The following is a 25639-nucleotide window of genomic DNA, read 5'->3' as shown; positions in this document are numbered from 1 at the left end:
TGTTAATTCAACTTATCAGCTTTATTTTTATAAAGTAATGGGCTCTAGTAGGAAGAAAGGGGAAGAGTACTAGATTGTCAATTGTGACATACACCTTTCTCTCTCTGTCTGCCCATCTCTCACCCTCTCTCTCTTACACACACAGACACACACACACACACACACACACACACACACACCTTTTAAGTGAGTAGTGCTGAACAGTCTCCAGACAAATCAGAAATAACAGAGCACCACCCATCAGTGGCACCTCTCCAGTTTGATTATCTTCAAAGCATGCAAAAAGAAAATACCAAGAGCTTCCTTTATTCCTAGATAAAAAATGAAGACAAATGGTAAAGCCCCTGGCTTCCTAAAAGTAATGCACAGGACTAAATCAAAATGAGAGACATGGGTCTGAGCTTACAGGCAGCATCTTTCCTGGATAAAGTTGCTTATTTGACATGCAAAATTCAGCCCAATCATCTTTATATAGTAATATCCACAGCCTCAGCCACAGTCTGACAACATGAGTGACCTTGACACAGAACCCACACTCTTGGAATGATTTTCCCCCACACTGTCTGAACGGAGCACAAAAGCAGTGCTGACAGGTAATTTTAAGACATCACAATGGCAAGTCTGCCAAGGTGAATGTCTCCTATCTGCTTCATTTAGCTGACCTTATTTGCTATAATTTCAGGCTAATCCATATCTAATTCTCACTGGGTTACTTGCTTGTTTACTGTCACCATTGTCCCTCGTCTCTTAGCATCTTACAAACTCTAGCCAGGCCCCAAATTCCTCTGTGATGTCTGGTTCTTGTCATATTACAGTGCTATGAATGTGGCATGAATAATGTCGGACCTTCAGGCTTGCCGATATCATAGCCTCACCTTCACTTACCATCAGGATCTTCTAAGGGGCAGTCACCCAGCATCCCAAGGAACAGAAAGCCAGACATGTGGAAGGGATATCCTCTACTGACGATTTTACTCAGAAGTGGCTGCTTAGTCATTGCCTCATGGTCAAACCCATACAATTTCAAAACTAAGAAGCATCCCAGGTCACCTACCTCACCTTCCTTATTAACAGTTACTTTTCAAAACTAAAGCTTGAGGAGTTAAATTTCCAAGGTAACAATGTTCCTTAGTGGCAGAATGAAGATTCTTATTCTAGTTCTTTCTACTAAAGCTGATGCTGATTACCTGGATTCATAGACGAAGTCACACTAATGACAAGTCTAGTATTTATGTAGCCTTTAGAGTTTACAGTGAGCCTTTGTTCTTTGTAAATTCACATAATAATCCATGCAACCATATGACAATTAATAATATTCCATTTTAAAGATTAAGAGACTTAAATACTAAACTTTTAAAGACTTAATCAAGTTTTCATAATTAAAAAGGTGGGGGTTTGTGAACTGAGCCCAAACTTTCTGCCTTCAAATCCTATACCCTTGAGTAAATGACCAACTTCTTTATGCCTCTCTGTCCTCACTGATAAAATGGTGATACGACAGAAGAGTGTCGGCTTCAAAGAGGGATTTTTTCTTGAGAATTAACACNGTTTGTGAACTGAGCCCAAACTTTCTGCCTTCAAATCCTATACCCTTGAGTAAATGACCAACTTCTTTATGCTTCTCTGTCCTCACTGATAAAATGGTGATACGACAGAAGAGTGTCGGCTTCAAAGAGGGACTTTTTCTTGAGAATTAACAATGACACATTGAATGAATAACCTCTTCGTACCTTGCCTAAACATTTGTAAGTGGGCCATAAATATCAAGATTTTGTTTTGTTTTGTTAATTGTTACCTTTCCAAAGAAATACAGGGTCATGACTTTAGGTTTAAGGATAAAGAAGAATTCACTAATATTCTAAGAATTTTTTTAGTTGAATTAAAAAAAAATGCAACACTCTTGATTTTCATCATCACAGAAATACTTCCTGCCAATGTAGTCAGGCACTTTCATTATCCTGATGCAACAAGACATTGTTTAGTCATAACCTTTCCATACTAAGAAAATAGCAAAGAGCTATTTTTGTTTAATGGGTGAAACTGTAAACAAAAAAACTGCACCTCTTCCTTGTATATTTCAGAGGCCAAAAACCAGATGCAGTGACTAGATGTAGCCTCACAGTGGTGCTAAATCATCGTGATAAAGCCTCAACTCCCATCTAAAGCTCTGCAGAAACCAAAGTGACGCAGGACTACTGAAACATTCCTATATGAACCAGGAAGGAATTTGCTCTGGATCCCCACAGTTCTTTTCTACCAACCTTGAGCAATGACCTTGGCATACTATCTCAACGAATCCATTAGCAATGTTAACTCACGTTTTTCCTGGCAAACAAAATATACACAAAAGATTATTATCCTTAAAAACGATGTTATGTTCATCTAGAATTCTCAATTTGGATTTGGGCAACAGAGTTTGCACGTAAAATAATAGTGACCTTTGTCCCATTCACCCACTGTGTATCTTAATTTCATATGACCCTTCGGACCATTTGTTAAACTCCTTTACATCTCTCAGCCCCCAAACTCAGCTTGAAATCTCAATTCTTTTGACCCCTTTCCTCCATTCCCTTATTTTTAAAAAGCCAAAGATTTTTACTGATTTGTCCTTTATAACATCTCCCACCTCTGTCTCTATATTTCCTCTGCCGGTTTCCAAACCCACCGTTCGGACCCTTTTACATGTCCAGGCTATTGCAATACCTTCCAAATTATCCTTAGAGGACTAGCTCCCAACCTTGCCTGCACATCATAATTGTTTGAAGAGCTCTTAAAATTACCTGACTGTTGAGATCCTGATTTAGTCTGGGGTGGAGCCTGAGGTTGGGATTTTTTTCAAATCTTTCCAGTAATGATAACGAGCAGCCTCAACAGAGAACCACCTTTGCAAGTGACATATCCAGGCAAGTGCCCCGCAATCAGATTAACCTTCTTAAACTATATCAATTTTCCGGGCCAAAAATTTTAAGTAGTGGGGGCGCCTGGGTAGTGCAGTCGTTAAGCGTCTGCCTTCAGCTCAGGACGTGATCCCCCGGCGTTCCGGGACCGGGACCGAGTCCCACATCGGGCTCCGCCGGTGGGAGCCTGCTTCCTCCTCTCCCACTCCCCCTGCTTGTGTTCCCTCTCTCGCTGGCTGTCTCTCTGTCACATAAATAAATAAAATCTTTAAAAAAATTTTTTTAAGTAGTTTCTCATTTTCATAAAGATTGCAAATTAGTGACTTGAAGGCCAAATCTATCCTACACATATGTTTTATTTGGCCTGTTTTAAAATTGTTCAGGCCCAACATTTTAAAAATTGGGAGATGTCACATAAAACCCAGATTTCCTACTTTTTTAAGACTTGTAAGATCTTGCCACACAGGGTCCACATTAGAGTACAACACTCACTTGCCCTTAGACATGGCACTTACCCTCCAGTTGTTCAGTTCCTGTCCCTCCCCATTTGTCCCTGGCTGAGTGACTCATTTATGTGATCTGTCTGAACTCTCCGAGGCATTTTAGCTTGTAGCTCCTGGTCTAGGGGATAAAGTTCAAATCGAACAATTCGTTCATTCCCTCCCTCACTCACTTATTCTTTTATTCATGGATTCATTGGGCAGGTATTTATTTTGTGTTTGTATTATGCAAACATTTGGAATTCAAAGTCCATCATACTTTGGTCCTACAACAAACTATTCTATGCAGATGTCTGCCTCCCAATGTTCCTAGTCTAGAGGCTCATTTCCCAAACTCCTCTGCAGTTAGGTGATGCCATGTGGCAAAGTCTGGGCCAATGGGATGTGAACAGACAAAATGCGCAACTTCCAGATCAGATGTGTGAGCAGAAAGGTGGCTGCTCTCCACTTCCCTTCTCTGATAAGCTGGAATGCTGATAGAACAGTTGAGCCACAGAAGAGGAACTGGGAGAAGGCACCGGGATCCCTAGATGGCCTCTTCCTGGACTATCTGCCTACCTCTTGTTATTTACAAAAATATATATATGTACATATATTTGTATCTTATTATATTTTGGGGTCTCTTTGTTTCTAGCAGTTTAGCATATACCCCAAAACACCAAGCATCTCTCTTTACTCCTTCCCAAATATACTTTACATATTCTTGCCCTCGACCTTGGCTTATGCCAAAGCTTCTGTCACTAACCTTCCACACCTCCTCATCTCTATCTAAATTTCACTCGCCATTCAAGACCTAGCTCAAGTAGTCCCTCTTCTGTGATGCTTGGTCTAGCTATACTTGTTATCATCTGCCTTCCTCTGCTCTCCCAGTGAATGACTTTCCACTTGGTATTTGCCAAATATTATCTTATGTAATAAGCACAGAGCCTTGAACTATGCTGTCACAGCTCTCTCAGCTTCTAAGTCCAGAACCTAAGACAAAAATTTAGATTGTGCATGGTATAAATAAAGAAGAGTATACAGAGTTCCTACACCATTCTATTAATATTTACCTTTTGTTGAATAATCATCTGTACTATCAACACATGTTCAATTTGTGATCCTTTTGGACTTCTGAATCTCCCAATTTTAACTACAAAGCCGAGTCTGCCCAATTCTTTAAGAATTTGGTTTTTTTCCTTAATATTTAAACTAAATTCTTATTTTCTTTATTCTTGCATCTAAACAATTCCTCAACTCTCTGCATACATATTTCTAAGACTAAGCAGTGCGCTAAAAGGAACAAGTTCAAGCATGAATGATGGTGAAGAGCCAACCCACAGTGCTCTCATATTTGGAATCTCAGAATTTCTAAGACAATAATAGAAGGAAAGAGGAGAAGATACTCTTGGGGAAAGAAAAAGGGAAAACAGATCCAGAAAGTGAAAACTATCTGGTCCAGAAAAAATTAAAGAAAAAGAATGGGAGAGAAGACACAAGGAAGAGAAGGAAATCAGGGACAAGAGGATGACTAGCAACTGAAGGAAAAAGTTATCATAAGGGAAAAGCCTATACAAAATGAAATGGCAGTGAAAAACAGTGGAATCCAATAACCTTAAATGATTCTTCTCTGATAAGATGCTGTTAGGAGATCATTATCAACACCTAAGAGAAAACTACTACCCTACCAACTCTAGGAAAACTGGTACACGGGCGGTATAAAAGAAATATCAAAAGTGAGTGAGAACTGAATTTATGGCAGACCTTGACTATATATTTAACAGTAAGTTACTCTGGGATGAATAAAGAAAGATAAAGCTGTATTTCAAATGAGACTTATTCAAATCTCAAATCAAAATCAAATAAATAATGCCCAGATGAGACTTTTTAAAAAGAATGACTCCAAGTGTTGTTGTTGTTGTTGTTTTTTTTTTAAAGGACAAATCCCAGAAGATGACTTGGCTCCACCTATGAAGCTGTGTCCTAGCTTACAAAAAAGCCTGGGGTGAGATCCTTAAAAGATGAGAGGTAATCACATTGAGATAAAATAAAGGAGAAATCAAAGACCTAAAACTATAAAACTTCTACAAAAAACATAGAGGAAAATTTTCATGACATTGAACTTGGCAATGATTTCTTAGATATAACACCAAAAGCACAGGAAACAAAAGCAAAAATAGACAAACATGACTACGTCATACTTAAAAACTTTTGTGCATCAAAAGATTCATTCATGAGAGTAGAAAGGCAACCTACAGAACAGGAGAAAATCTTTTCAAATCATATATATAATAAAGGGTTAATATCCAAAATATACAAAGAACTCCTATAGCTGAACAACAAAACATCAAATAACCCAATTAAAAAACAAAGAATTTGAATAGATATTCCTANCCTACAAAAAACATAGAGGAAAATTTTCATGACATTGAACTTGGCAATGATTTCTTAGATATAACACCAAAAGCACAGGAAACAAAAGCAAAAATAGACAAACATGACTACGTCATACTTAAAAACTTTTGTGCATCAAAAGATTCATTCATGAGAGTAGAAAGGCAACCTACAGAACAGGAGAAAATCTTTTCAAATCATATATATAATAAAGGGTTAATATCCAAAATATACAAAGAACTCCTATAGCTGAACAACAAAACATCAAATAACCCAATTAAAAAACAGAAAAAGAATTTGAATAGATATTCCTCCAGTGATGATATACAAATGGCCAACAAATGAAAAGATGCCTCAACATTACTGATCATCAGAGAAATGTAAATAAAATCCACAAGAGATACTATCTCACACCCTAAGGATGGTTACTATTTTTTAAAAATGGCAGCAAGGATGTGGAGAAACTGGAACTCTTGTACACTATTGGTGTGATTATAAATGGAGCAACTGCTATGGTAAATGGTATGGAGGTTCCTCAAAGCATTAAAAATAGAACTACCATGTAATCCAGCAATCCCATTTCTGGATATATACCCAAAAGACTTGAGAGCTGAGTTTCAAAAGTTTCAAGGAGATACCTGCACAACCATGTTCATAACAGGACCGTTCACAATAGCCAAGAGGTGGAAGCAAGCCAAATATCCATCCACAGATGAAGAGAAAAACAAAATATGGTATAGACACACAATGGATTATTATTCAGCCTTAAAAAGGAAGGAGCTCCTGTCACATGCTACAACATGGATGAACCTTGAAGACATTACACTATGTGAAATCAACCAGTCACAAAAAGACAAATACTGTATAATTCTACTTACATCAGGTACCTAAAATATTCAAATTCATAGAAACAGAGAGCAGACCGGTGATTACCAGGACTGGGGAAGAGGGAGGAAAAGGAAGTTTCTGTTTAGTGGGTACAGAGTTTCAGATTTGCACAATGGGAAAGTTAGGGAGATCTGTTTCACAACAATGTGAATATGCTTTTTTTTTTTTTTTTTGAGAGAGTGAGTGAGCATGTGCACGCTAGTGGAATGTGGGAGAGGCAAAAGGAGAGAGAGAGAGAATCTTAAGCAAACTCCACGCCCAGTGTAGAGCCCAGTGTAGGGCTCAATCTCATGACCCTGAGATCACAACCTGAGGTGAAATCAAGAGTCAGGCACTTAACCAACTGAGCCACCCAGGCACCCCAACAATGTGAATATACTTAGCACTAATGAATTGTACACTTAAAAACTGTTAAAATGGCAAGTTTTACACTATGTGCTTTTTACCACAATGAAAAAAGAAAAGGAAAAGAACTCAGGACAACATGCTATTTCTTTAATGATTGCTGTCATCAGTGTGGTATCATTGGTGTGTCAACATACAGTCAAAATGAGGGTAAAAGATACCCATTTTATCTCTTGGAAAAAGAAATCAGTGCCAAGTTAATCCCAGGACCAAATCTCTTCCTCATTCATATTACTCATAATGGTACCTACCAGTTCCCAGCAGCAATGGTGGCCGCTTTTGAGCTGCTACCACAGACTTGACTGTGATAATACATAGCCTAGTTACAAAGAGCAAGCACTCACCTAAGTATTTGCTGCACTGAATATGAAATAACTTATGTGCAAAGACGTCCTTAGCTGGCACCAAAGAAGTTTTTAAAATCAGGTTATAGATGTCCTGAAGATAAAATGCGAACAATAGTTGAGTCACTGAACTATAGTGGAAATGCCATAACATGGCATTTGAAGACATTGGTTGCTGGAGAGAAAAGGGATCAGCTATGTCATGTATCCATCAACTTGGTACCAATGAGTCCAACCTAATGGAGTAATGTCTTCCAGGATGAGCTTTGAGAACTTATGTGAGCAGGAAGCCTGTGATGTGAGAAGTAGACATTGCACTACATCCCAAAGAACAGATCTCCTGAGATGCTTCGCTGAGGTGCCACCAGGCTGCACGGCATTCTGCCAGCCCTGCTAGGACTCATACAGCTCTTAATCTGGCATCAATAATTACTCACCTTGAACAAGTGGCTACTCGCTAGGCAGTTCATTTCTATTCAGGTCATGAGGGAGAAGTCACGCTATTCATTTACTAACCTAGTAATGGTTTGCAGGTTTTCTAAATAGATTTAGTCTGCATATGTGATTATGGTCTAACTTCCCTGGCACTGGAATATATCTTTGGAGAAAACCAAGTCAGTTCTGGCATCTCAGTCGGAATTCCAGCTCTTACACTAGCAGCAGTGTGACCCTGGGCAAGTCATTAGCATTGGAGTCCCTGATATGTCATCAGTAAAACAAGACCAGTAATAGCTCTTCCACAGGGTTGTCCTATAAATTAAATGAAAGAACCTATATCAGAACCTGGCATATAGTAGATGCTGATGAGAAATCATTTTCCTTCCTTCTTCCTTACTCTAGAGCAGGGTCAGCAAATTTTTTTCTGTAACAGACAGTAAATATTTTAGGCTTTACAAACTACCAATCTCCATCACAACGACTCAATTCTGTCACTGCAGCCCAAAAGCAGCCACTGATGATGAGTACAGCTGTGTTCCCAGAAAACGCTATTTTAAAAATTAGGCACTGGGCAAGCTATAGTTTGCTGATCCCTATTACTTACACCACATAAGACACCACACACTAAGTTAATCTTTCACCATTCTGTTTGATTTCATCTGCTCCAGACACGCCCTCTCCTTTCTCTTCATTGCTTTTACTCCATTTCTTGAATGTTCCACAACAGATGAATCGAGTTCAATGGCTTGACTAATTTTTTTCACTTTCAATTTTAGGCCTGGAGAAGCCCCATTAGAGGTGAACACTCAGACTTGAGATGCTCAATTACTTCATCCACACAACAGGTTCTGGGAAAATCAACCATATTTAAGCAAAATCCCCTCAACTCCCACCAAGAATTGGGAAAGGAACATCCCTTAGGAACTCACAGAGTTAACAGAGGAATTTTTATTTGTGGAGAAGAGTAGGCTGTGACTTGTTTCTTAGGTTTAAAAATATTGTTTAATAAGTACATATTTGCTTGTGTATGTGTAAAGAACTTCCTACAGGACATATAAACTAAAACAAAAGTGATCACCTTCAATGTGGTGGGGCCCCAAGATGGGGAATAAGGAGGAGGCAAAGTTTTTTACTGGATATTTTTAAAATATTTTGTTTATTTACTTGAGAGAAAGCAAGTGCAAGACAGAGAGTCTCTCCCTCCCTTTACCCCTCCCCCCACTCAATGAATGCTCTCTCTTTCTCTCCATAATAAAGAAATCTTTATTTTAAAGATTTTATTTATTTATGTGGCAGGAGACAGAGAGTGAGAGAGCCCAAGTAGGAGGAGCAGCATAGGGAAAGGGAGAAGCAGGCTCCCCGCTGAGCAGGGAGCCTGACATGGGGCACAATTTCAGGACTCTGGGATCATGACCTGAGCTGAAGGCAGATGCTTAACCCACTGAGCCACGCGGGTGCCCCAGGATATTTTTAAACATATATGTTTCTAAGCCATGTGAATACATTATGTATTTAAAGAAATTAATTTTTCTATAGAATAAAAAAACAAATTAAAAAGAAATCTTTTCACATTCACAAAACCAGCCCACTATAAGAAAGACTCAGATGTGAGGAGAGGGGAATTACGGGAAACTAAAAGGTGTGTAAGACACTTGTCACTCAGGTGTTATCCCAGGGATTCTATCACAGCCCCATAAAGTCCTTAATGTGATAATGGGCTTTTATGTGCCTTCTACCCTGTATTCTGTGTGACTCAGAGAGAAGACAGGAGAACTTGGTACATGAAGGGAGAAGGAAACATACCACACTCCATTTGGTAGGAGTGGAATCAGAAGCAGGATGTAATCTTTAGTATTTTATAACTTTTTCATATCAGGCCAACATTCTTCCCATGGAATTCTACACTTCCTCCCGTCTTGTCTCAGCATGTGCCACATGTATACACTCTTCCCAGCCACCTCACTCTTTCTTGCTATTGGGTCTTTTCTTTCTGCCTTCAAATAAGCTTTAATTTTTTCTAAATGACACTTTTATTTGACTTTACGTTCAGCTTTCCCCTTTTGCCTCATATTGCTTTCTCAACCCAATTCCTTGAGCTATGAATGATTCTCTCACTTCCTAATCATCTATAACCCAGCTTCTACCTCGACTCCTGCACTGAATTCATTTTTCTCTACTGCCCTCATTGGCTGTCTCAACCAAATCTAAAGTTTGCTTCTTTTTCTTTGTTCTTATTCTTCTCAATCTCTCTTTTGCCGAGAACAAAGCTAATATCCATCTTACATTCCTTCTCTCCCCATTTACTTAACACCCAAGAATCCTCTCTGCTGAGAGGTAAAGGATCGATACTCTAGAAACTACAGAAAACTGATGAAAGACATTGAAGAAGACACAAAAAGATGGAAAAATATTCCATGCTCATGGATCGGAAGAATAAACATAGTTAAAATGTCCATGCAACACTTTCAACGCCATCCCGATCAAAATACCAATGACATTTTTCAAAGAGCTGGAACAAAGAATCCTAAAATTTGTGTGAAACCAGAAAAGACCCCGATCGCCAAGGAAATGTTGAAAAAGAAAAACAAAGCTGGGGGCATCACGTTGCCTGATTTCAAGCTATACTACAAAGCTGTGATCACCAAGACAGCATGGTACTGGCCCCAAAACAGACACATAGACCAATGGAACAGAATCGAGACTTCGGAAATGGACCCTCAGCTCTGTGGTCAANTGTTGAAAAGGAAAAACAAAGCTGGGGGCATCACGTTGCCTGATTTCAAGCTATACTACAAAGCTGTGATCACCAAGACAGCATGGTACTGGCCCCAAAACAGACACATAGACCAATGGAACAGAATCGAGACTTCGGAAATGGACCCTCAGCTCTGTGGTCAACTAATCTTTGACAAAACAGGAAAAAACATCCGGTGGAAAAAAGACAGTCTCTTCAATAAATGGTGCTGGGAAAATTGGACAGCTACATGCAAAAGAAAGAAACTTGACCACTCTCTCACACCATACACAAAGATAAACTCCAAATGGATGAAAGACCCCGACGTGAGACAGGAATCCATCAAAATCCTAGAGGAGAACATAGGCTGTAACCTCTTTGACATCGGCCACAGCAACTTCTTTCATGACATGTCTCCAAAGGCAAGAGAAACAAAAGAAAAAATGAACTTTTGGGACTTCATCAAAATAAAAAGTTTCTGCACAGGAAAGGAAACAGTCATCAAAACAAAGAGGCAACCCACAGAATGGGAGAAGATATTTGCAAATGCAACTACAGATAAAAGGCTGGTATCCAAGAACTATGAAGAACTTCTCAAACTCAATACATGAGAAACAAATAAACAAATCATAAAATGGGCAGAAGATATGAACAGACACTTTTCCAATGAAGACATACAAATGGCTAACAGACACATGAAAAAATGTTCAAAATCATTAGCCATCAGGGAAATTCAAATCAAAACCACACTGAGATACCACCTTACGCCAGTTAGAATGGCAAAGATAGACAAGGCAAGAAACAACAATTGTTGGAGAGGATNACAAATGTTGGAGAGGATGTGGAGAAAGGGGAACCCTCTTACACTGTTGGTGGGAATGCAAGTTGGTACAGCCTCTTTGGAAAACAGTGTAGAGGTCCCTCAAAAAGTTAAAAATAGAGCTACCCTATGACCCAGCAATTGCACTACTGGGTATTTAACCCAAAGATACAGACGTGGTGAAGAGAAGGGCCATATGCACCCCAATGTTCACAGCAGCACTGTCCACAATAGCTAAACTGTGGAAGGAGCCCAGATGCCCTTCAACAGATGAATGGATAAAGATGTGGTCCATATATACAATGGAATATTAGCCATCAGAAAGAACGATTACCCAACATTTGCAGCAACATGGACAGGACTGGAGGAGATTATGCAAGTGAAATAAGTCAAGCAGAGAAAGACAATTATCATATGATTTCACTCATGGAACATAAGGAATAGCAGGGAGATCGGTAGGAGAAGGAAGGAAGAATGAAGGGGGGGTGGTAAACAGAAGGGGGAATGAACCACGAGAGACTATGGACTCTGGGAAACAAACTGAGGGTTTCAGGGAGGGGGGTGAGGGATTGGGATAGGCCGGTGATGGGTATTAAGGAGGGCACGTATTGCATGGAACACTGGGTGTTATACACAAACAATGAATCATGGAACACTACATCAAAAACTAATGATGTACTGTCTGGTGACTAACATAACATAATAAAAAATTAAAAAATAAAAAGAATCCTCTCTGCTGAGTGGACCTCTCCCTTGTCCTTGCCTCATAACTGGGCTACAACTTAGAGTCTCAGTTCCCACCCCTCTTCTCTTCTCCATCTATCCTCATTCTCTCAGGGAATTCATCCATTCTCAAGACTTTATCTAGTGGGAAGGGTAAAGCACATGAAGCACATGACTTATTAGTTGGGCAGCCTAGAAAAAGTGATTTCATCTCTCTGCACTCAGTTTCATCCCTTTATTTTTTTATTTTTAATAATAGTTTTTTATTATGCTATGTTAGTCACCATACAGTACATCCTTAGCTTTTGATGTAATGTTCCATGATTCATTATTTGCATATAACACCCAGTGCTCCATGCAATAAGTTTCATCCACTTTAAAAAGGGGATTCATTCATTCATTCAACAGTCTTTATTGAGCACTTACTATGTGCCAGGCACCATTAGAGGTATGTTAGATTCATTAGCAAACTAAACGGATAAATATTCCTTCCCTCACAGAGCTCCCATTCTAGCAGGGGGAAACCGTAAACATACTAAAACAATAAGCATACTAAACAGAATTATATAAAATGACAGAATACAGTGAGACCTATAGAAAAAATAAAAAGGTTTAGGTTATACCTTTTATTTTTTTTTTAAAGATACATTTATTTTAGAGAAAGGGGGGTCAAGAGAGGGAGAGAGAGAGAGAACGCTGATCTTACAACCCTGAGATCATGATCTGAACAGAAACCAAGGGTCAGGCACCCAAAGGACTGAGCCACCCAGGCACCCCCTGGGTTATACCTTTCAAAAGGTGGTCAGAGTAGGCTTCCCTGAGAAGTTAGTATTTCAGCAGGCTCAGAAGAAATTTAAAAAATTAGAAATGAGAGCATCTGATGGAAAGAGTGCAGGCAGAGGGAACTGACAAAGATCCTAAAGGCATGGGCATGCCCAGCCTGTTCTGGGAACAGCAAAGAGGCCAGTGGGAATGGGTGAAGTGAGCATGAGGAAGAGCAGGTAGAAATCAGGTCAGAGAGGAAATCACAGGAACAGTCTACTTAGGGCTTCTGAATGCAACAGGAGCTGTTGCAGGGTTTTGAGCAGAGGGGTGATATGATCTGTTTCAAAAGGATCATTTTGGCTGCTGTGCTAGAAACAGACTGTAATAGGAGCAGGATGGGAGCAGAGAGACCAGTCAGGAGGCTAGCACCAGAGCGGGAACACTGGGGGGAAGAGAAGTGGTCCATTTTGGATAATAAAACCTACCTTGTAGGGCTGTTTGAGAATCCTGTGAGAAAATTACTGCAGGTAAACTGCCTAGTAGATGCTTGATGCAAAGAAGATATTAAATAACACCTTCTCTTATTATGTTATATTTGCAGGTAGAATAGGTTCTCTGGGTCACTATAAATAGATCAAAGCTAGAGTGTGATATCCAAGGTCAACTGACCTGGGGGTTGGCAGCTGCGCCACTGAAGTGATAAAGGGAGGTTGGACTGACCCAAGGGGCTTACTCTTCCTTTAGCCTTTACTTCATATCCCAACTCCAGGATGGTATTTCCAACTGCCTACAAGACACTTCCTCTTAACAGTTTTATCATATAATCAATATCAATGTATGTTTTTTTAAATTACCTGCCTCACCTCCACCTCAAGCCAGCTACCCATCCAAACACTTTCTTCTATTAAAGATACAACAGTGCCCAGAGGCTGGACACTTGGCTTCGTCCTTGCAGAATAATGGAAACAAAACCTGCTACCATTGGAAGGTGGTACTGTGGCCATCATCTGCTTAAAACATCTCTATTTAAAAAGAAGAAACAAGGCCCAGAATGAAACAGGATTAGCCATGGGCCTCTCCAGGCTTTAATGACTGAGCAAGGCCTGGAACCAGTTTTCTGGATCCTGCTTTCTTCAACAGCCCTCCCCACCCATGCCTGTCCCACATCACAGCAGTCCCTCACACTGGCTGCCACAGGCCAGTTATCTTTGCCCTGGCCACCATCACAATTGCCATGACCTCCTTCCTGTTACTGTCAACTAAATCTTCTAGAAAGGCTACTGGAGGCCATGACCTACAGTGCTTTCAGTGTGCTCGTTCTGGGTTCAAATGCTTACTCTGTAATTACTAGCTGTGAGGCCTAAAGCAAGTTTTCTAACCCTGTTCTGCCTTGGCCTCTTCATCTAAAAAAGTCCTACCTCCCCCGAGGACTTAAATAGAATAAGGCATGTGAAGATCTTATCACAGAGCCAAGCACAAAATAAGAGCCCAAGAAGCATTAGTTATTGTGGGTTTTATTACTACTCTCAGTCACTCGCAGAGAAGTTGCCACGGGAGCTGGGTGAACACATTCTAACTGCCTTGTACTGGCCTTCAGGGCCTTGTAGCAACCAGCTCCATTATATGTATGGGAACTTTCACTGCTCTCTGTTCACAGACCTTTCAGTCAGGACAGCTCTCTGTACCCCCCAACCCCCATAAACATGCTCACTCCCAGATCCCCCCTCTGTGTTTTGGCTTATGCTCCTCCTACCTGAAATACCCACTGCCCTTCTCTCTGTCTTTTTTTTTTTTTTTTTAAAGATTTTATTTATTTATTTGACAGAGATAGAGACAGTCAGTGAGAGAGGGAACACAAGCAGGGGGAGTGGGAGAGGAAGAAGCAGGCTCCCAGCAGAGGAGCCTGACGTGGGGCGATCCCGTAACGCCGGGATCACGCCCTGAGCCGAAGGCAGACGCTTAACCGCTGTGCCACCCAGGCGCCCCTCTGTCTTAATCCTGGCATTCCCTTCAAAACTCCACTGAAGCCTTGGCACTTCACAAGAACTTCCCAGGCAAATCCTGGCTCCACTGATACCATTTTTTTTCATAATACTACAGTATTTACATGCAGTATATATTGATCACTTCCTTACTGAGGAATGGGAATATTTAGTTAATATATGGGCTCCAGAGCAGGCTGCCTGGTCTCTCCCAGCCTCAGTCTCCTTATTCATACAATGGGGTTAATATTAGGGTTACTGTGAGAATTGGATACAAAGATTCTTGGTAAAAATAATCATTAACATACGTTTCTATATTAAAAAGTATATATTAATATATACTATTATATATTGCCATTAACTTTTCCTTCATTTCACGCACCTTCATTTGCTTCCTCCAGGTTAGCCTGTCCATGTGTACTATACTATTATCCAGTGTCTTAAATCACAGCTTCAATTATGGAGCTCAGTCCTGAGAATTTTGACATCTGTCCTCAAAGATTTCATCTAAGAATCCATTCTAAAAGTACAGATTTGGGGCACATGGGTGACTCAGTCACTTAAACTACTGACTCTTGATTTAGGCCCAGGTGATGATAGAGGCCTGTGTTGGGCTCTGCACTGGGCATGGAGCCTGTTTAAGATTCTCTCCCTCCCTCTCCCTCTGCCCCTCCCCCTGCCCCCTCAACCTGCCCCTGTGTGTGTGCACACACTCTCTGGCCCTCAAAACATAAATAAATAAATAAATAAATAAATAAATAAATAAATAAATGTACAGATTACCCAAAATATCATCTCCCCATCTCAGAACCCATGGGTGGTACACAGTATAGGAAGCATGGTTATTAGCCAGAGGCCTCAAAAAGGAGAAAGACCAAAGAAAAACAAAGATTCCCCCCAAAATTGGAAACTTCTGGTCTATTTCTATAAGGCGTTAACACTGGGAATGGTAAGCTATTCTGGGGTTAGAACAAACAAATCAAAAATCAATGAGGATGACCACAACATTCCATTCATGTATCCCTGAAGTACTGGTGTGTGCACGGCTACTGTTCTACCGTATTTTGTATTCCACTCAAAGGGGCCCACCATTCATCAGGAGCCATGTTAGGTGTGAGCAATATCAACAGAGATTCCTACACCAAGCAGGGACACATCAAGCTAACGCACTGACAAGGGTAGTTCCTAATGGTGCATACTCTGCCACAACTCAGTGATCATTGTGCCTTTTCTTTTCTTCTTTGAAGAATCAGGCTTATCAAACATGGCAACACTTTTTATAATGAGGATGGGGAAGGAGATTGACCTTTTCCCAGCATCACTTCCAAAGATCAAGTAAGAAATCTCGCAAGTTAAGAAGACCACCTTACCTCTATTTTCTCCCATATGGCTTCATAGTTGTCTTGGTGTTGAATATCTTGCATCAGTTTCTGAATTAAAGCAGATTTTGTGGCAGAATGGCTCTCATTTTTCTCAGAGGATGAAGCTCTCTCTGACTTCTCATGGATGTATTTTTTCATCCCAGAGAGAGGCATACACAACTCCTCATCAGAAAGAATGTCACTCAGGGGCCCAGACTCCATGCTCTCCCCCAGGGAAGAGGCTATGTCACTGGACGAGCTCGGAGACACTCTGCCTAGCCTCATATGCTTCTTCTTGACATGGTATGTTGGATAGATCTCAGAATCTGAGTTCATTTCAGACAGTTCCCAGTCATCAATATTTTGGATGGTTTCTCCTCTGGGTTTCTGAGGCAGAAGCTTTGTCAGGTTCTCCAACTTCAACGCTAAGACCTCAGTCTGCTTCAGATGAGAGGGCAGGGCTAGGTATTCATCGGAGCCATACCAGGCCTCTACCACCTGACCATTCCTGGTGACGTGACTTGGGGAGGAGGAGTAACTTTTTTTGCTTTTGTTTTTTGAAAGAAGGGGTACTGGAGACACGATGCTGTCTGAGCCAACAGAGGATTCGCTACTTTGAGTAAAAGGTGGTGAGCTGGATGTTTCTGACTGTACTGGCAGTTTGGCATCCTGACTCCTCTGATTACATGGCTCAAGGGAAGATGTGGAAACGGAATCTGTTTCTGGCCCCTCTATGGCCTTGGGAGTACCTGAAGGAATTCCATTCGGCACTACTGAGCTCCTCATGCTTTCAGCTGGCTTGCCTGAACCCACTCCCCGTTTAGGCGTTGGGCACAGAGGCCCCTCTCCTGGGGCCTTGTGTGGCTTTTTAGGTCGAGGTTTCTCTTTATGGCAGTCACTGAGCCTTCCCAGACTGGAGGATATTTCCTTGATGTGACTTTTGACGGTGTTTTCAAGATTCCCCTCCCCCACCTTGTGCAAACACTCATACGACTGGCTGGCAGCAGAAGGGCTGTTGGGGTAGGAAGACTGTAACGCCAGACAAAGCTTGGATCTGTCGGGAGGATCCACCAGAGAAGGGGTGCTTCTGCTCATCTCAGGCTTGAGATCAGCCATCTGCTTCTTTCCATCAGTGCTTTTCAGATTACTCTTAAAAGTTTCCTCTTTAAGGAAAAGCCCTCTTTTGGGCAACGTGGGCTGTGTGGGAGAGTCCTCATTGTAATTAAAGCAATCTCGAATGGATCGCTTGGGAGTTGCATTTTCACAAGGCAGAGGCTGTTGGTTCTTTGTCCCAAGTTGGGAGGAGGAACTGGATTCTTGCTTCACAGTCTCAGGAGGGGGTTGATCAGCATCTGTCAGAGCTTCCCCTGAAGATGACCCCGGTGGCTCCTCGACTGTCAAAGCACTGTTTTCTTCACATCCACCTTTGTCATCTGCTGAAAGAGATACCTGAGATGCCTCCTCACTAACTGCTTCGCTGCAGTTGGAAGGGACGGGGTCAGTTGCCACCGTGAGTAATCCAACACTTCGGATGAGCTCAGGGAACTCTTTTTCCATCTCACTGTAGCTCCAAGAGTCAAAGGGTTTGGTTTTGACCTGGCTAGAGGTCATGTCACCTAGGCCACCAAGCAAATCCTCACTTGGACTATAGTCAGACAGTTCGAAAGCAGTAATACCACAATCCAGAGACAAGTAATTTTGAGAGCATTTGATAGTTAACTGTCCTGAGTCGTCCACTTCTGTTAGAGAATCAAGCCGGCCCTGAAACAGACAAGGGCAACAGTCTCAGTAAATGCAGCATCGATTACGTTCAACTGCTATTCAAATGAAATCTCAGCAGAGGCCACTGTAAAGGTCAAAAATGCAGCAGTCTCAATTGCTTCTGGTTTAACATACAGAAAAACATATTAATCAATTATATTGCTTTATATTCTTAAATATTTTAGGATTTTTTTCTTTAATCTGGAGAATAGAGGCTTGATAGAAACGGTCAAGTTTGAGCCAAGAATATCCATTCTTGCCTTAACATTCCATTTTAAAGTAGCCTGCAGTTCATTTAGTAAGCATTTCTTATATGATGCCTTAAGTAATAAAATTCTGGGAACAAAGTAATAGAAGAGTAAAATCTCCATGAAGATCTGCTTTGCATATTGCTATCACTCCAAGACCTACCACAGTGGCTAGCTTATAGAAGATGCTCAATAAATACATTTAAGTGGTATAATTAATTATACTAAGTGTGTCATGTTAACTATATATTCACAAATCACAGGAAGGTGAACTCTGAATTTGCATACAGTTCAGGACCAGCTTCTGTTTGTACCCACCCTTTTGAAGATAAACACAGGAAATCCTGGAGGAAAGTAATGAGTATCAAAATGTGCCATCTTAGTCCCTGTCCCCTCTCTCTGCATGCAGTTTTCTCCCCCACTCCCATTTGGTATGTTATGTACCAATTGCCTCCCCCCCTTGTTATTTATAAATCAAGAGAGTCCAGTTTGATTTGAAGCCCCCTGTGCTAAAAAATAGCTTTACAGGTAGTATTTTTAATCTTTGATTATGGGATGAAGGGTTTTGTCTCATCACTAATGCAGTTTCTTTTTTTAAGATTTATTAATTTATTTGAGAGAAGGGGGCAGAGGGAGAGAGAGAACCCTCAAGCTGACTCCCTGCTGAGCATGGAGCCCAACACAGGGCTCAATCCCAGGACTCTGAGATCATGACCTGAGCCAAAATCAAGAGTTGGCTGCTTAACCAACTGAGCCTCCCAGGCATCCCTCATCACTAATGAGGTTTCTAATCTCACACAACAAATGGGGAGATTTTTGATTGACGATTTGCTTAAGACAGAAGGGCCCTGGAATCCTTTTATGTCTACCAGCTAAGGACAACCTGATCTGATCTAGCCCTTTAGGAGATAATGGAAGGAAACTGAAAAGTGAAGGGTCGTTATATCCCCGGATCTCTCTTGTACTGGAGAAGGAAGTGTGTGAGCAAATTGAAGCCAGAAGTCACATGGCTGCTGAACCCTGTGTCCTTTCCACCAGGTTATCCCAAGATCTGGCCACTCTGGGACCTCACACTGGGTTTTTGTTCATTTGTTCATTTTGCTTTTGGAAATTTTCTCTCCCTTCACACCATTACCTTGCCTTTATCTCCTACTCCCTTCAGTGGTATTCCACAATATTCAGATTAATAATAATAATAATAATAAACCTCACTTCACTTTTCTAAACCTCAGTTTCCCAAAGTATAAATGGGGATGGTTAATTACTACTACTACTTTTTCATTTAATCCTCACAATAACTTTCTTCTGGGGTCTGTACTATTGTCCCTATTTTATATAACAGGAGCCTAAGCCAAAAGAAGGTACATAACTGCATATGGCCTCGCATCTAGGGGCCGAACTGGCCTTGAATGGAGGCTTTCTGACTCAGAGTCCACACATTGACCTCTGCATAATAATTTTCTCTGATTCACTGGATATTATTTTAAACAGACAAACCCCCTCCTCCAGTTTGTTCTCCACATTGCCACACTGTAAAGAGTAACCTTGGAGCGCCTGGGTGGCACAGTTGGTTAAGCATCCAACTCTTAGTTTCAACTCAGTTTCATGATCTCAGGGTGGTAAGATCGAGCCCTGTGTTGGGCTCCACGCTCAGCGGGGAGTCTGCTTGGGATTCTCTTTCTCTCCTTCTCCCTCTGCCCCTTTACAAATTGCAAACATGATTTTAAAGTCCTGTATTAGCTTCTTGCTGCTGGGTTAAAAACCCAACCCCTTCCAAGAACAGACATGTAGAGGCCTCTCTCAAGCCACTCTCCCCTCCCTGGCTGCACCCAGCCACAGTGTTCTCCTTACAGTTTTTGAACATACCGAGTTCCTTCTGCCTCAGAGCTTTTGCACATGCTATTTCCCTCTCTCAGGAAAGCTTCCCACTTACAACATCCCTTAACTAGTTTACTCTTACACCCCTCAGACCTCAGAGCAAGCTTCACTTCTTCAAGATTCCTAACTCCCACCTAAGTCAGAATTTTTTCCTTATAAGCTCTCATAAAATTATGCTGTTTTCCATTTAAGCATTTACCTCAATCTGTAAATAAATACTATTGTGATTATTTGATTCATTTGTTTCTCCCATTGGTTTATAAGTACCACAGGAGTATAAATCACATAGAAAATGGCTGACTCACCAGAACACTTGCAACATTTAGCACGGTGATGTGCATAGAGTAAGCAATCACAGATGTATCTGTTGAATAAATGAATGAATGGATGAATGAGGATGTTTTGGAATGTGACTCTATGCCTTCGTGTAATTTCTTCCTCTGATTACGTAGTTTTAGTTGACTCTAGTGATTAAAAGCCCAAGTTTCAGACTCAAATTCTGGCTCTACCACTAATTAGCCATGTGACCATGAGCCAGTAGCCTGATGTCACTAAACCTCATTTTCTTCATTTGCAAAATGCAAATGATAAGCCATGTCAAGTGCTGTTGTGAGTCTTAAAGGAGATAATATATGTAAGACAGAAGTCTGGCACATGAATAGGTATTCAATGAATGTTCACTCATTACTTATTATATTATTACTTTTACTAATCAAGTATACTGACGGGGCAAGTTTCATCAAAATGAGAGGCATCCCTATGCTAAATTACACTGCAAAAAAAATGAGAAACCACTATTTAACTGCCAATCTCAATAAAAATTATCTAAATGGAATTGTGTGGCTTTCATGCTTCATACCCGGACCAAGCCATTAAATGACAAAGTCAGAAGCCAAAACCACCAAGGAATGAGCCAGCCAAACAAAAGTCACACTTTTTGCAATTTTTAAGAGAGTAATATGGAAATTCTTATTTAAAAGCAGGCTGTATTTATGTAAATTCTTAAATTTGGTCGTTCAGTACTCAGAACTTATTCCTTTACAAAATTAGTATTATAAATGATGGTTAAGTTCCCAAGCTATCCCATAAGCTGGTATTTAAATACTAACTAGTTGAAATTTGCATTATTTTCTATCATTTTTATCATAAAAGTACAGCACTGCAGCTACTGAAGTGAGGAGAAAGAGGTATTAAGTAAAAGTGTTTCTATGATGGGTACAGAAAAAGAAATTTGAGAGTTCAGGCAAAAATCAGATCCCTACAAGTGTCAGTCACCTGTTTCTATAGCCCTGGGAAAGTATCTGGTGTCCACTGTGACAGTCAAGGACCCCTCATATCAGGGATACTGTGCAATATAACAGGTACTCAATAAAAGATATTAGATGAATATATGGTATATGAGACTACATCCCAGATAATAGGGTATGACTGTGTTTTCCTAAGTCTTCCCCTGAAGATCCCTTCCCTAGCCAGTCCTCTGGAAAAGAAAATACCATACTCAAAAACACTTGGTGCCCCAAAGGGAACCCTCTTCCATCCTGTTCCCAACCAGGCCAACTATTTCTGTGCATGGCTGACTGTCACTCAGGGGTAGCTATTTTTAATAAGACTGCATTTTTAATGTGGAAAAAATCCCTCCCTGAAAAACAAAACAGTGCATCCATTTTATATCTTAAAGACCAAATGATAAGCATCTACCCATGCATTGTTTTTAATGCAGTTTGTTAAGAGCATTCTTCAAAAGTACTTTTTCTAGATTTTTACCATGCAGAGGCAATTTTTTAAAAAGAAAGTTCCGTGAAGTATCTCAGAGCAGATGAATAATGAGTTTCATTTCTTAAAATATTCCTTAGTAATACTAATATTCTTAGCCTCATTGCTTTGTTCTGGACCACTGCCCCAGAGAGTTTTCTAATGCATGTAATAGTCTCAGGTGGGTAGAGAGGTGAGTAAGAGTGCACATTGTTTTTACAGTCCTTTTTTTTACTTCAGAAATATCACATTTAATTGTGTAGTGCCATTAGCTGTGTCATGGCTGCCCAGCAATGTCTCAACTCAAATATACTTTGATTTAGTATGTTATGAAGCAGTTTCTTAGATGAAGCTTATGTTTTATGGAGATGGTAATTTATTCACTTTATGGCTGGCTTCAATCTTCTCTGAGACATCAAGGACACTTCCCCCCCAACTTGAAACAAAATTTTTGCTTTGTTCCTCACCCATAATTAAGTTAACTGAAGCTCTAGTTTCAAATGTCTTCTCAGATCTTTCTTTTTTTAACACTACATTTTGCTACCAATGAATAGGAGATAATATTCATAATTTAGAGACTTGAAGATCTCCCTATTAAAATGCCCCAAAGTTCTATCAGTGTTCACTGTTACTTGAAGGTCAGTTTTGTACACTGACTTAGTGTTCTTACTGAGAAGAGAGCTGGAAATAGAATTTTACTCTTTTAATCATGGGTACAGTAAAAAATGTTGTATGCCCCCGACCCTTCCTCCCCTAATCTCACTACATGGTGTTCGTTACATTTCAATTACTAGCATATACATTCACAGACCTCTTATGAGAATGCCGCAGCCCCCCGAGTCTTTAGAACACATGAACTAGATTCTTTTTTTTTTTTAAGATTTTATTTATTTATTTATTTGACAGAGAGAGAGACAGCCAGTGAGAGAGGGGAACACAAGCAGGGGGAGTGGGAGAGGAAGAAGCAGGCTCCCAGCAGAGGAGCCTGATGTGGGGCTTGATCCCAGGACCCTGGGATCACACCCTGAGCTGAAGGCAGACGCTTAATGACTGAGACACCCAGGTGCCCCAAGATTCTTGATCAGATTCCCTTTAGGCCTACCATGCTGGGATTCTATGGTTCTGAACGTGTTCTGGAGAGCAGCAGTAGACTGAGAGGAGCAAGTAATGATAGGGAAATGGAAACCAAAGCAAAGTTTACTCTCTTATAGGCAAGGGGAAAATACACAAAAATATTTTAATATGTTTTATTTATACTATACTAACTATTTTTAAGAATCTCCATTTTCTACAGGCTAAAATTATGAGTCAAATGATTAATTTCCAAGATTAATCCTAGTCCACCGATTGTATCTCCCCCTTCTATCCCTAAAGCAGTGATTATCTGCATTATTTAATTCAATTCAGCTCATCAGATTTTGATATACAGTGATACAAATAAGGTGCCGGGGAGACAGAGATGATTCTAATCTGGTACCAACACTCATGCAGTTCAAATCTAGCACGTATTCTGTCACGATACAAATGGACCTATGACAAGGGCTAACAGAAGAACACATAAAGTGCTTTGGGTACGTGCTCCGGAAGGACAAATGCATTCCCACAGACAGGGCAAGTATCGTGGAGGTAAAGGGCTTACTTACCACACCATCTGGCATATGGTAAATTCTTAATCACTGTTGGCTATTGTGCTCATATTGTTAACAGTTATCACTACCTCTGTGATTTTACCTCTCTCAACCTCAGTCCTATTACCTGTAAGATAGATATAATAGTATCATCTGTGAAATAAGAAAAACAGCACCTTTCCTGCCTACCTCCTAGAACTGTTTGAGGATCTAACAAGAATATGAAGGTGATTCCTGACATGTGTTATTCATCTTTGAATGCCTAGTGCCTTATATATATAGTAGGAAATCAATAAATATTTAGGGGAGATAGAAAGGAAAGCAGGAAGGAAGGGAGGGACGGACGGAGGAGAGAAGGAGGAAAAAATTACTATTTTTACAACAGAGAGCTGGTTTTATTTGTTCTATTTAATTATGTCTAGATTTATGTCCTTAGGTAGTCACTTAACCACTCTCAGATTCAGTTTTTCCATCTATAAAATGGGACTATTTTTAATAGCTCTTACCCTCCTTAGTAAATGAAGCAATAAATATAAAGTGCTTATCAAAGTATCTGAAATATAAAAAATTTCAGTACAACACACTTTTTACACAATGTTGAGCTTTGCCCTATTTTTTATTTGTTTAGTTGGTTGGTTTTGTTTTAGCAAAACATTTGCTAATTTGCTTACAAAATAGGATGCGTCATATTTAAATAAAAGAATGAAGTTTATGTATTTTGTTTTTGCAAAGATAGAGAGAACTTGCCACTTTCTCAACTTTCCAACTTATTCTTTAATGTGGCTCAGAAACTCAACTAGCTTACAAAAAGAGAAAATGAATTCACTTTCAGTGGAAGGACATCGAGTATTTCAGTTTATCAGCCTGTTTAATGCCATTTCCCTCTTCATTCTACAAATATTTCACAGCTGAATTTGTTCTGATAAAGCTTAGAATTTTATCCCAATTCCCTTCCTGTTTTCCACAATCCCAGTATGCTCGCTGGCAGAAACAAATAAAACTTTAGTCTTTAAAATGTTCCATGGAGTCACACTAGAGGCACAAACAAGTAGGTTTCCATAGCTTTAGGAAGGTTGGTAATGGAAACAGTGCTTCAATTCACAGAAAAACATCCACAAAGAAGACAGCTAAGAATCCACTGTTCTTTTATGCCTCACACAACATATTCTTGAATTTCAAATATGACAATGCACTAAATTGTTTCCAATCAAATCTGTAAATAACTGTTGAGCTCACATTGTGAGAACCATTATGGACACTACTTAATATAAACTAGAAACATAAAGCAGTGGCCAGGGACAATTACTTAGCCTCAATGACTTTTCATCATTACCTACCATCTCTTGAATGACACAAGTTCAAATCAGTGCATGATGAAGGTATTCCACAAAACAACTATGATAACAATAAGCCCTAGAACAACTGCTCTATCTCCTGCTCTACAACAGAGTTGATGATCAGTAAATGTTTATTTAATGAATAAAAATGTAAAATGAACTGATTTTACCCCCCTCTAGGGGTAGAAAGTGAGCAGATCGATGACTGATCAATACTGGATGTTGGGCAGAGCCAGCAGGACACATAAGGAGGAACAATAGGAGCAACAAAATATGTACAGATTGGGGATGGCAGGTAGATAGCTAAAGAAGAAGCTCTTCAGAATTGAGATCAATCCTTCCCAGTTCTCATCTCTAGCTCAATGGCATACACCTCATGAATACCACATTTAGGGCAGAGCTGGATACTCCAGGATTCTTTGTAGTCTCCCAGGACCACAAGAATCCCAGTCAAGGACCCTCTAAGGATCCCAGGAGGGATGGCATCTGGGCAGCACACACACCCATGTATGCATTCTATGATTAAAAAGAGGACTCTACCAAAGTCTGTATCACTTCCCTCACTGCCACGATAACAGGAACAGCTGAATGAAAACAAAGAACATAAAGCTAGAAGTGAGGCCAGTAGATTTTGATTCTCATAAACTCCCAGGGCCTGCGGGGAATTCGCTATGGCAAGAGCATCATTATTATGAAAACAATAATCAACAAGTATAAATCATTTATGAGAATAGGCACACATTTGTTTTGTGTTGTTGAAAACGTTGGAGCCACTGAAACATTAATATGCGACACTCATTATAAG

At 40.2% G+C, this 25639-nt stretch overlaps 1 protein-coding gene across 6 annotated transcripts in view; it reads right to left on the bottom strand.

Annotated features, from left to right (window-relative positions):
- AKAP6 (A-kinase anchoring protein 6) overlaps positions 1-25639 on the bottom strand; it is a 503026-nt gene that overhangs the window by 254812 nt on the left and 222575 nt on the right. For all 6 annotated transcript variants that reach the window (XM_034648359.1, XM_019798936.2, XM_019798937.2 and 3 more), the window contains one exon: positions 16240-17991. In XM_034648359.1, the coding sequence (XP_034504250.1) occupies positions 16240-17991 (1752 nt within the window). The remainder of the gene's footprint in view (positions 1-16239; positions 17992-25639) is intronic.

This window comes from Ailuropoda melanoleuca, chromosome 20 (genome assembly GCF_002007445.2).
Source record: "Ailuropoda melanoleuca isolate Jingjing chromosome 20, ASM200744v2, whole genome shotgun sequence".
NCBI lineage: Eukaryota > Metazoa > Chordata > Mammalia > Carnivora > Ursidae > Ailuropoda > Ailuropoda melanoleuca.
This window is presented reverse-complemented; position numbering and strand designations above follow the sequence as displayed.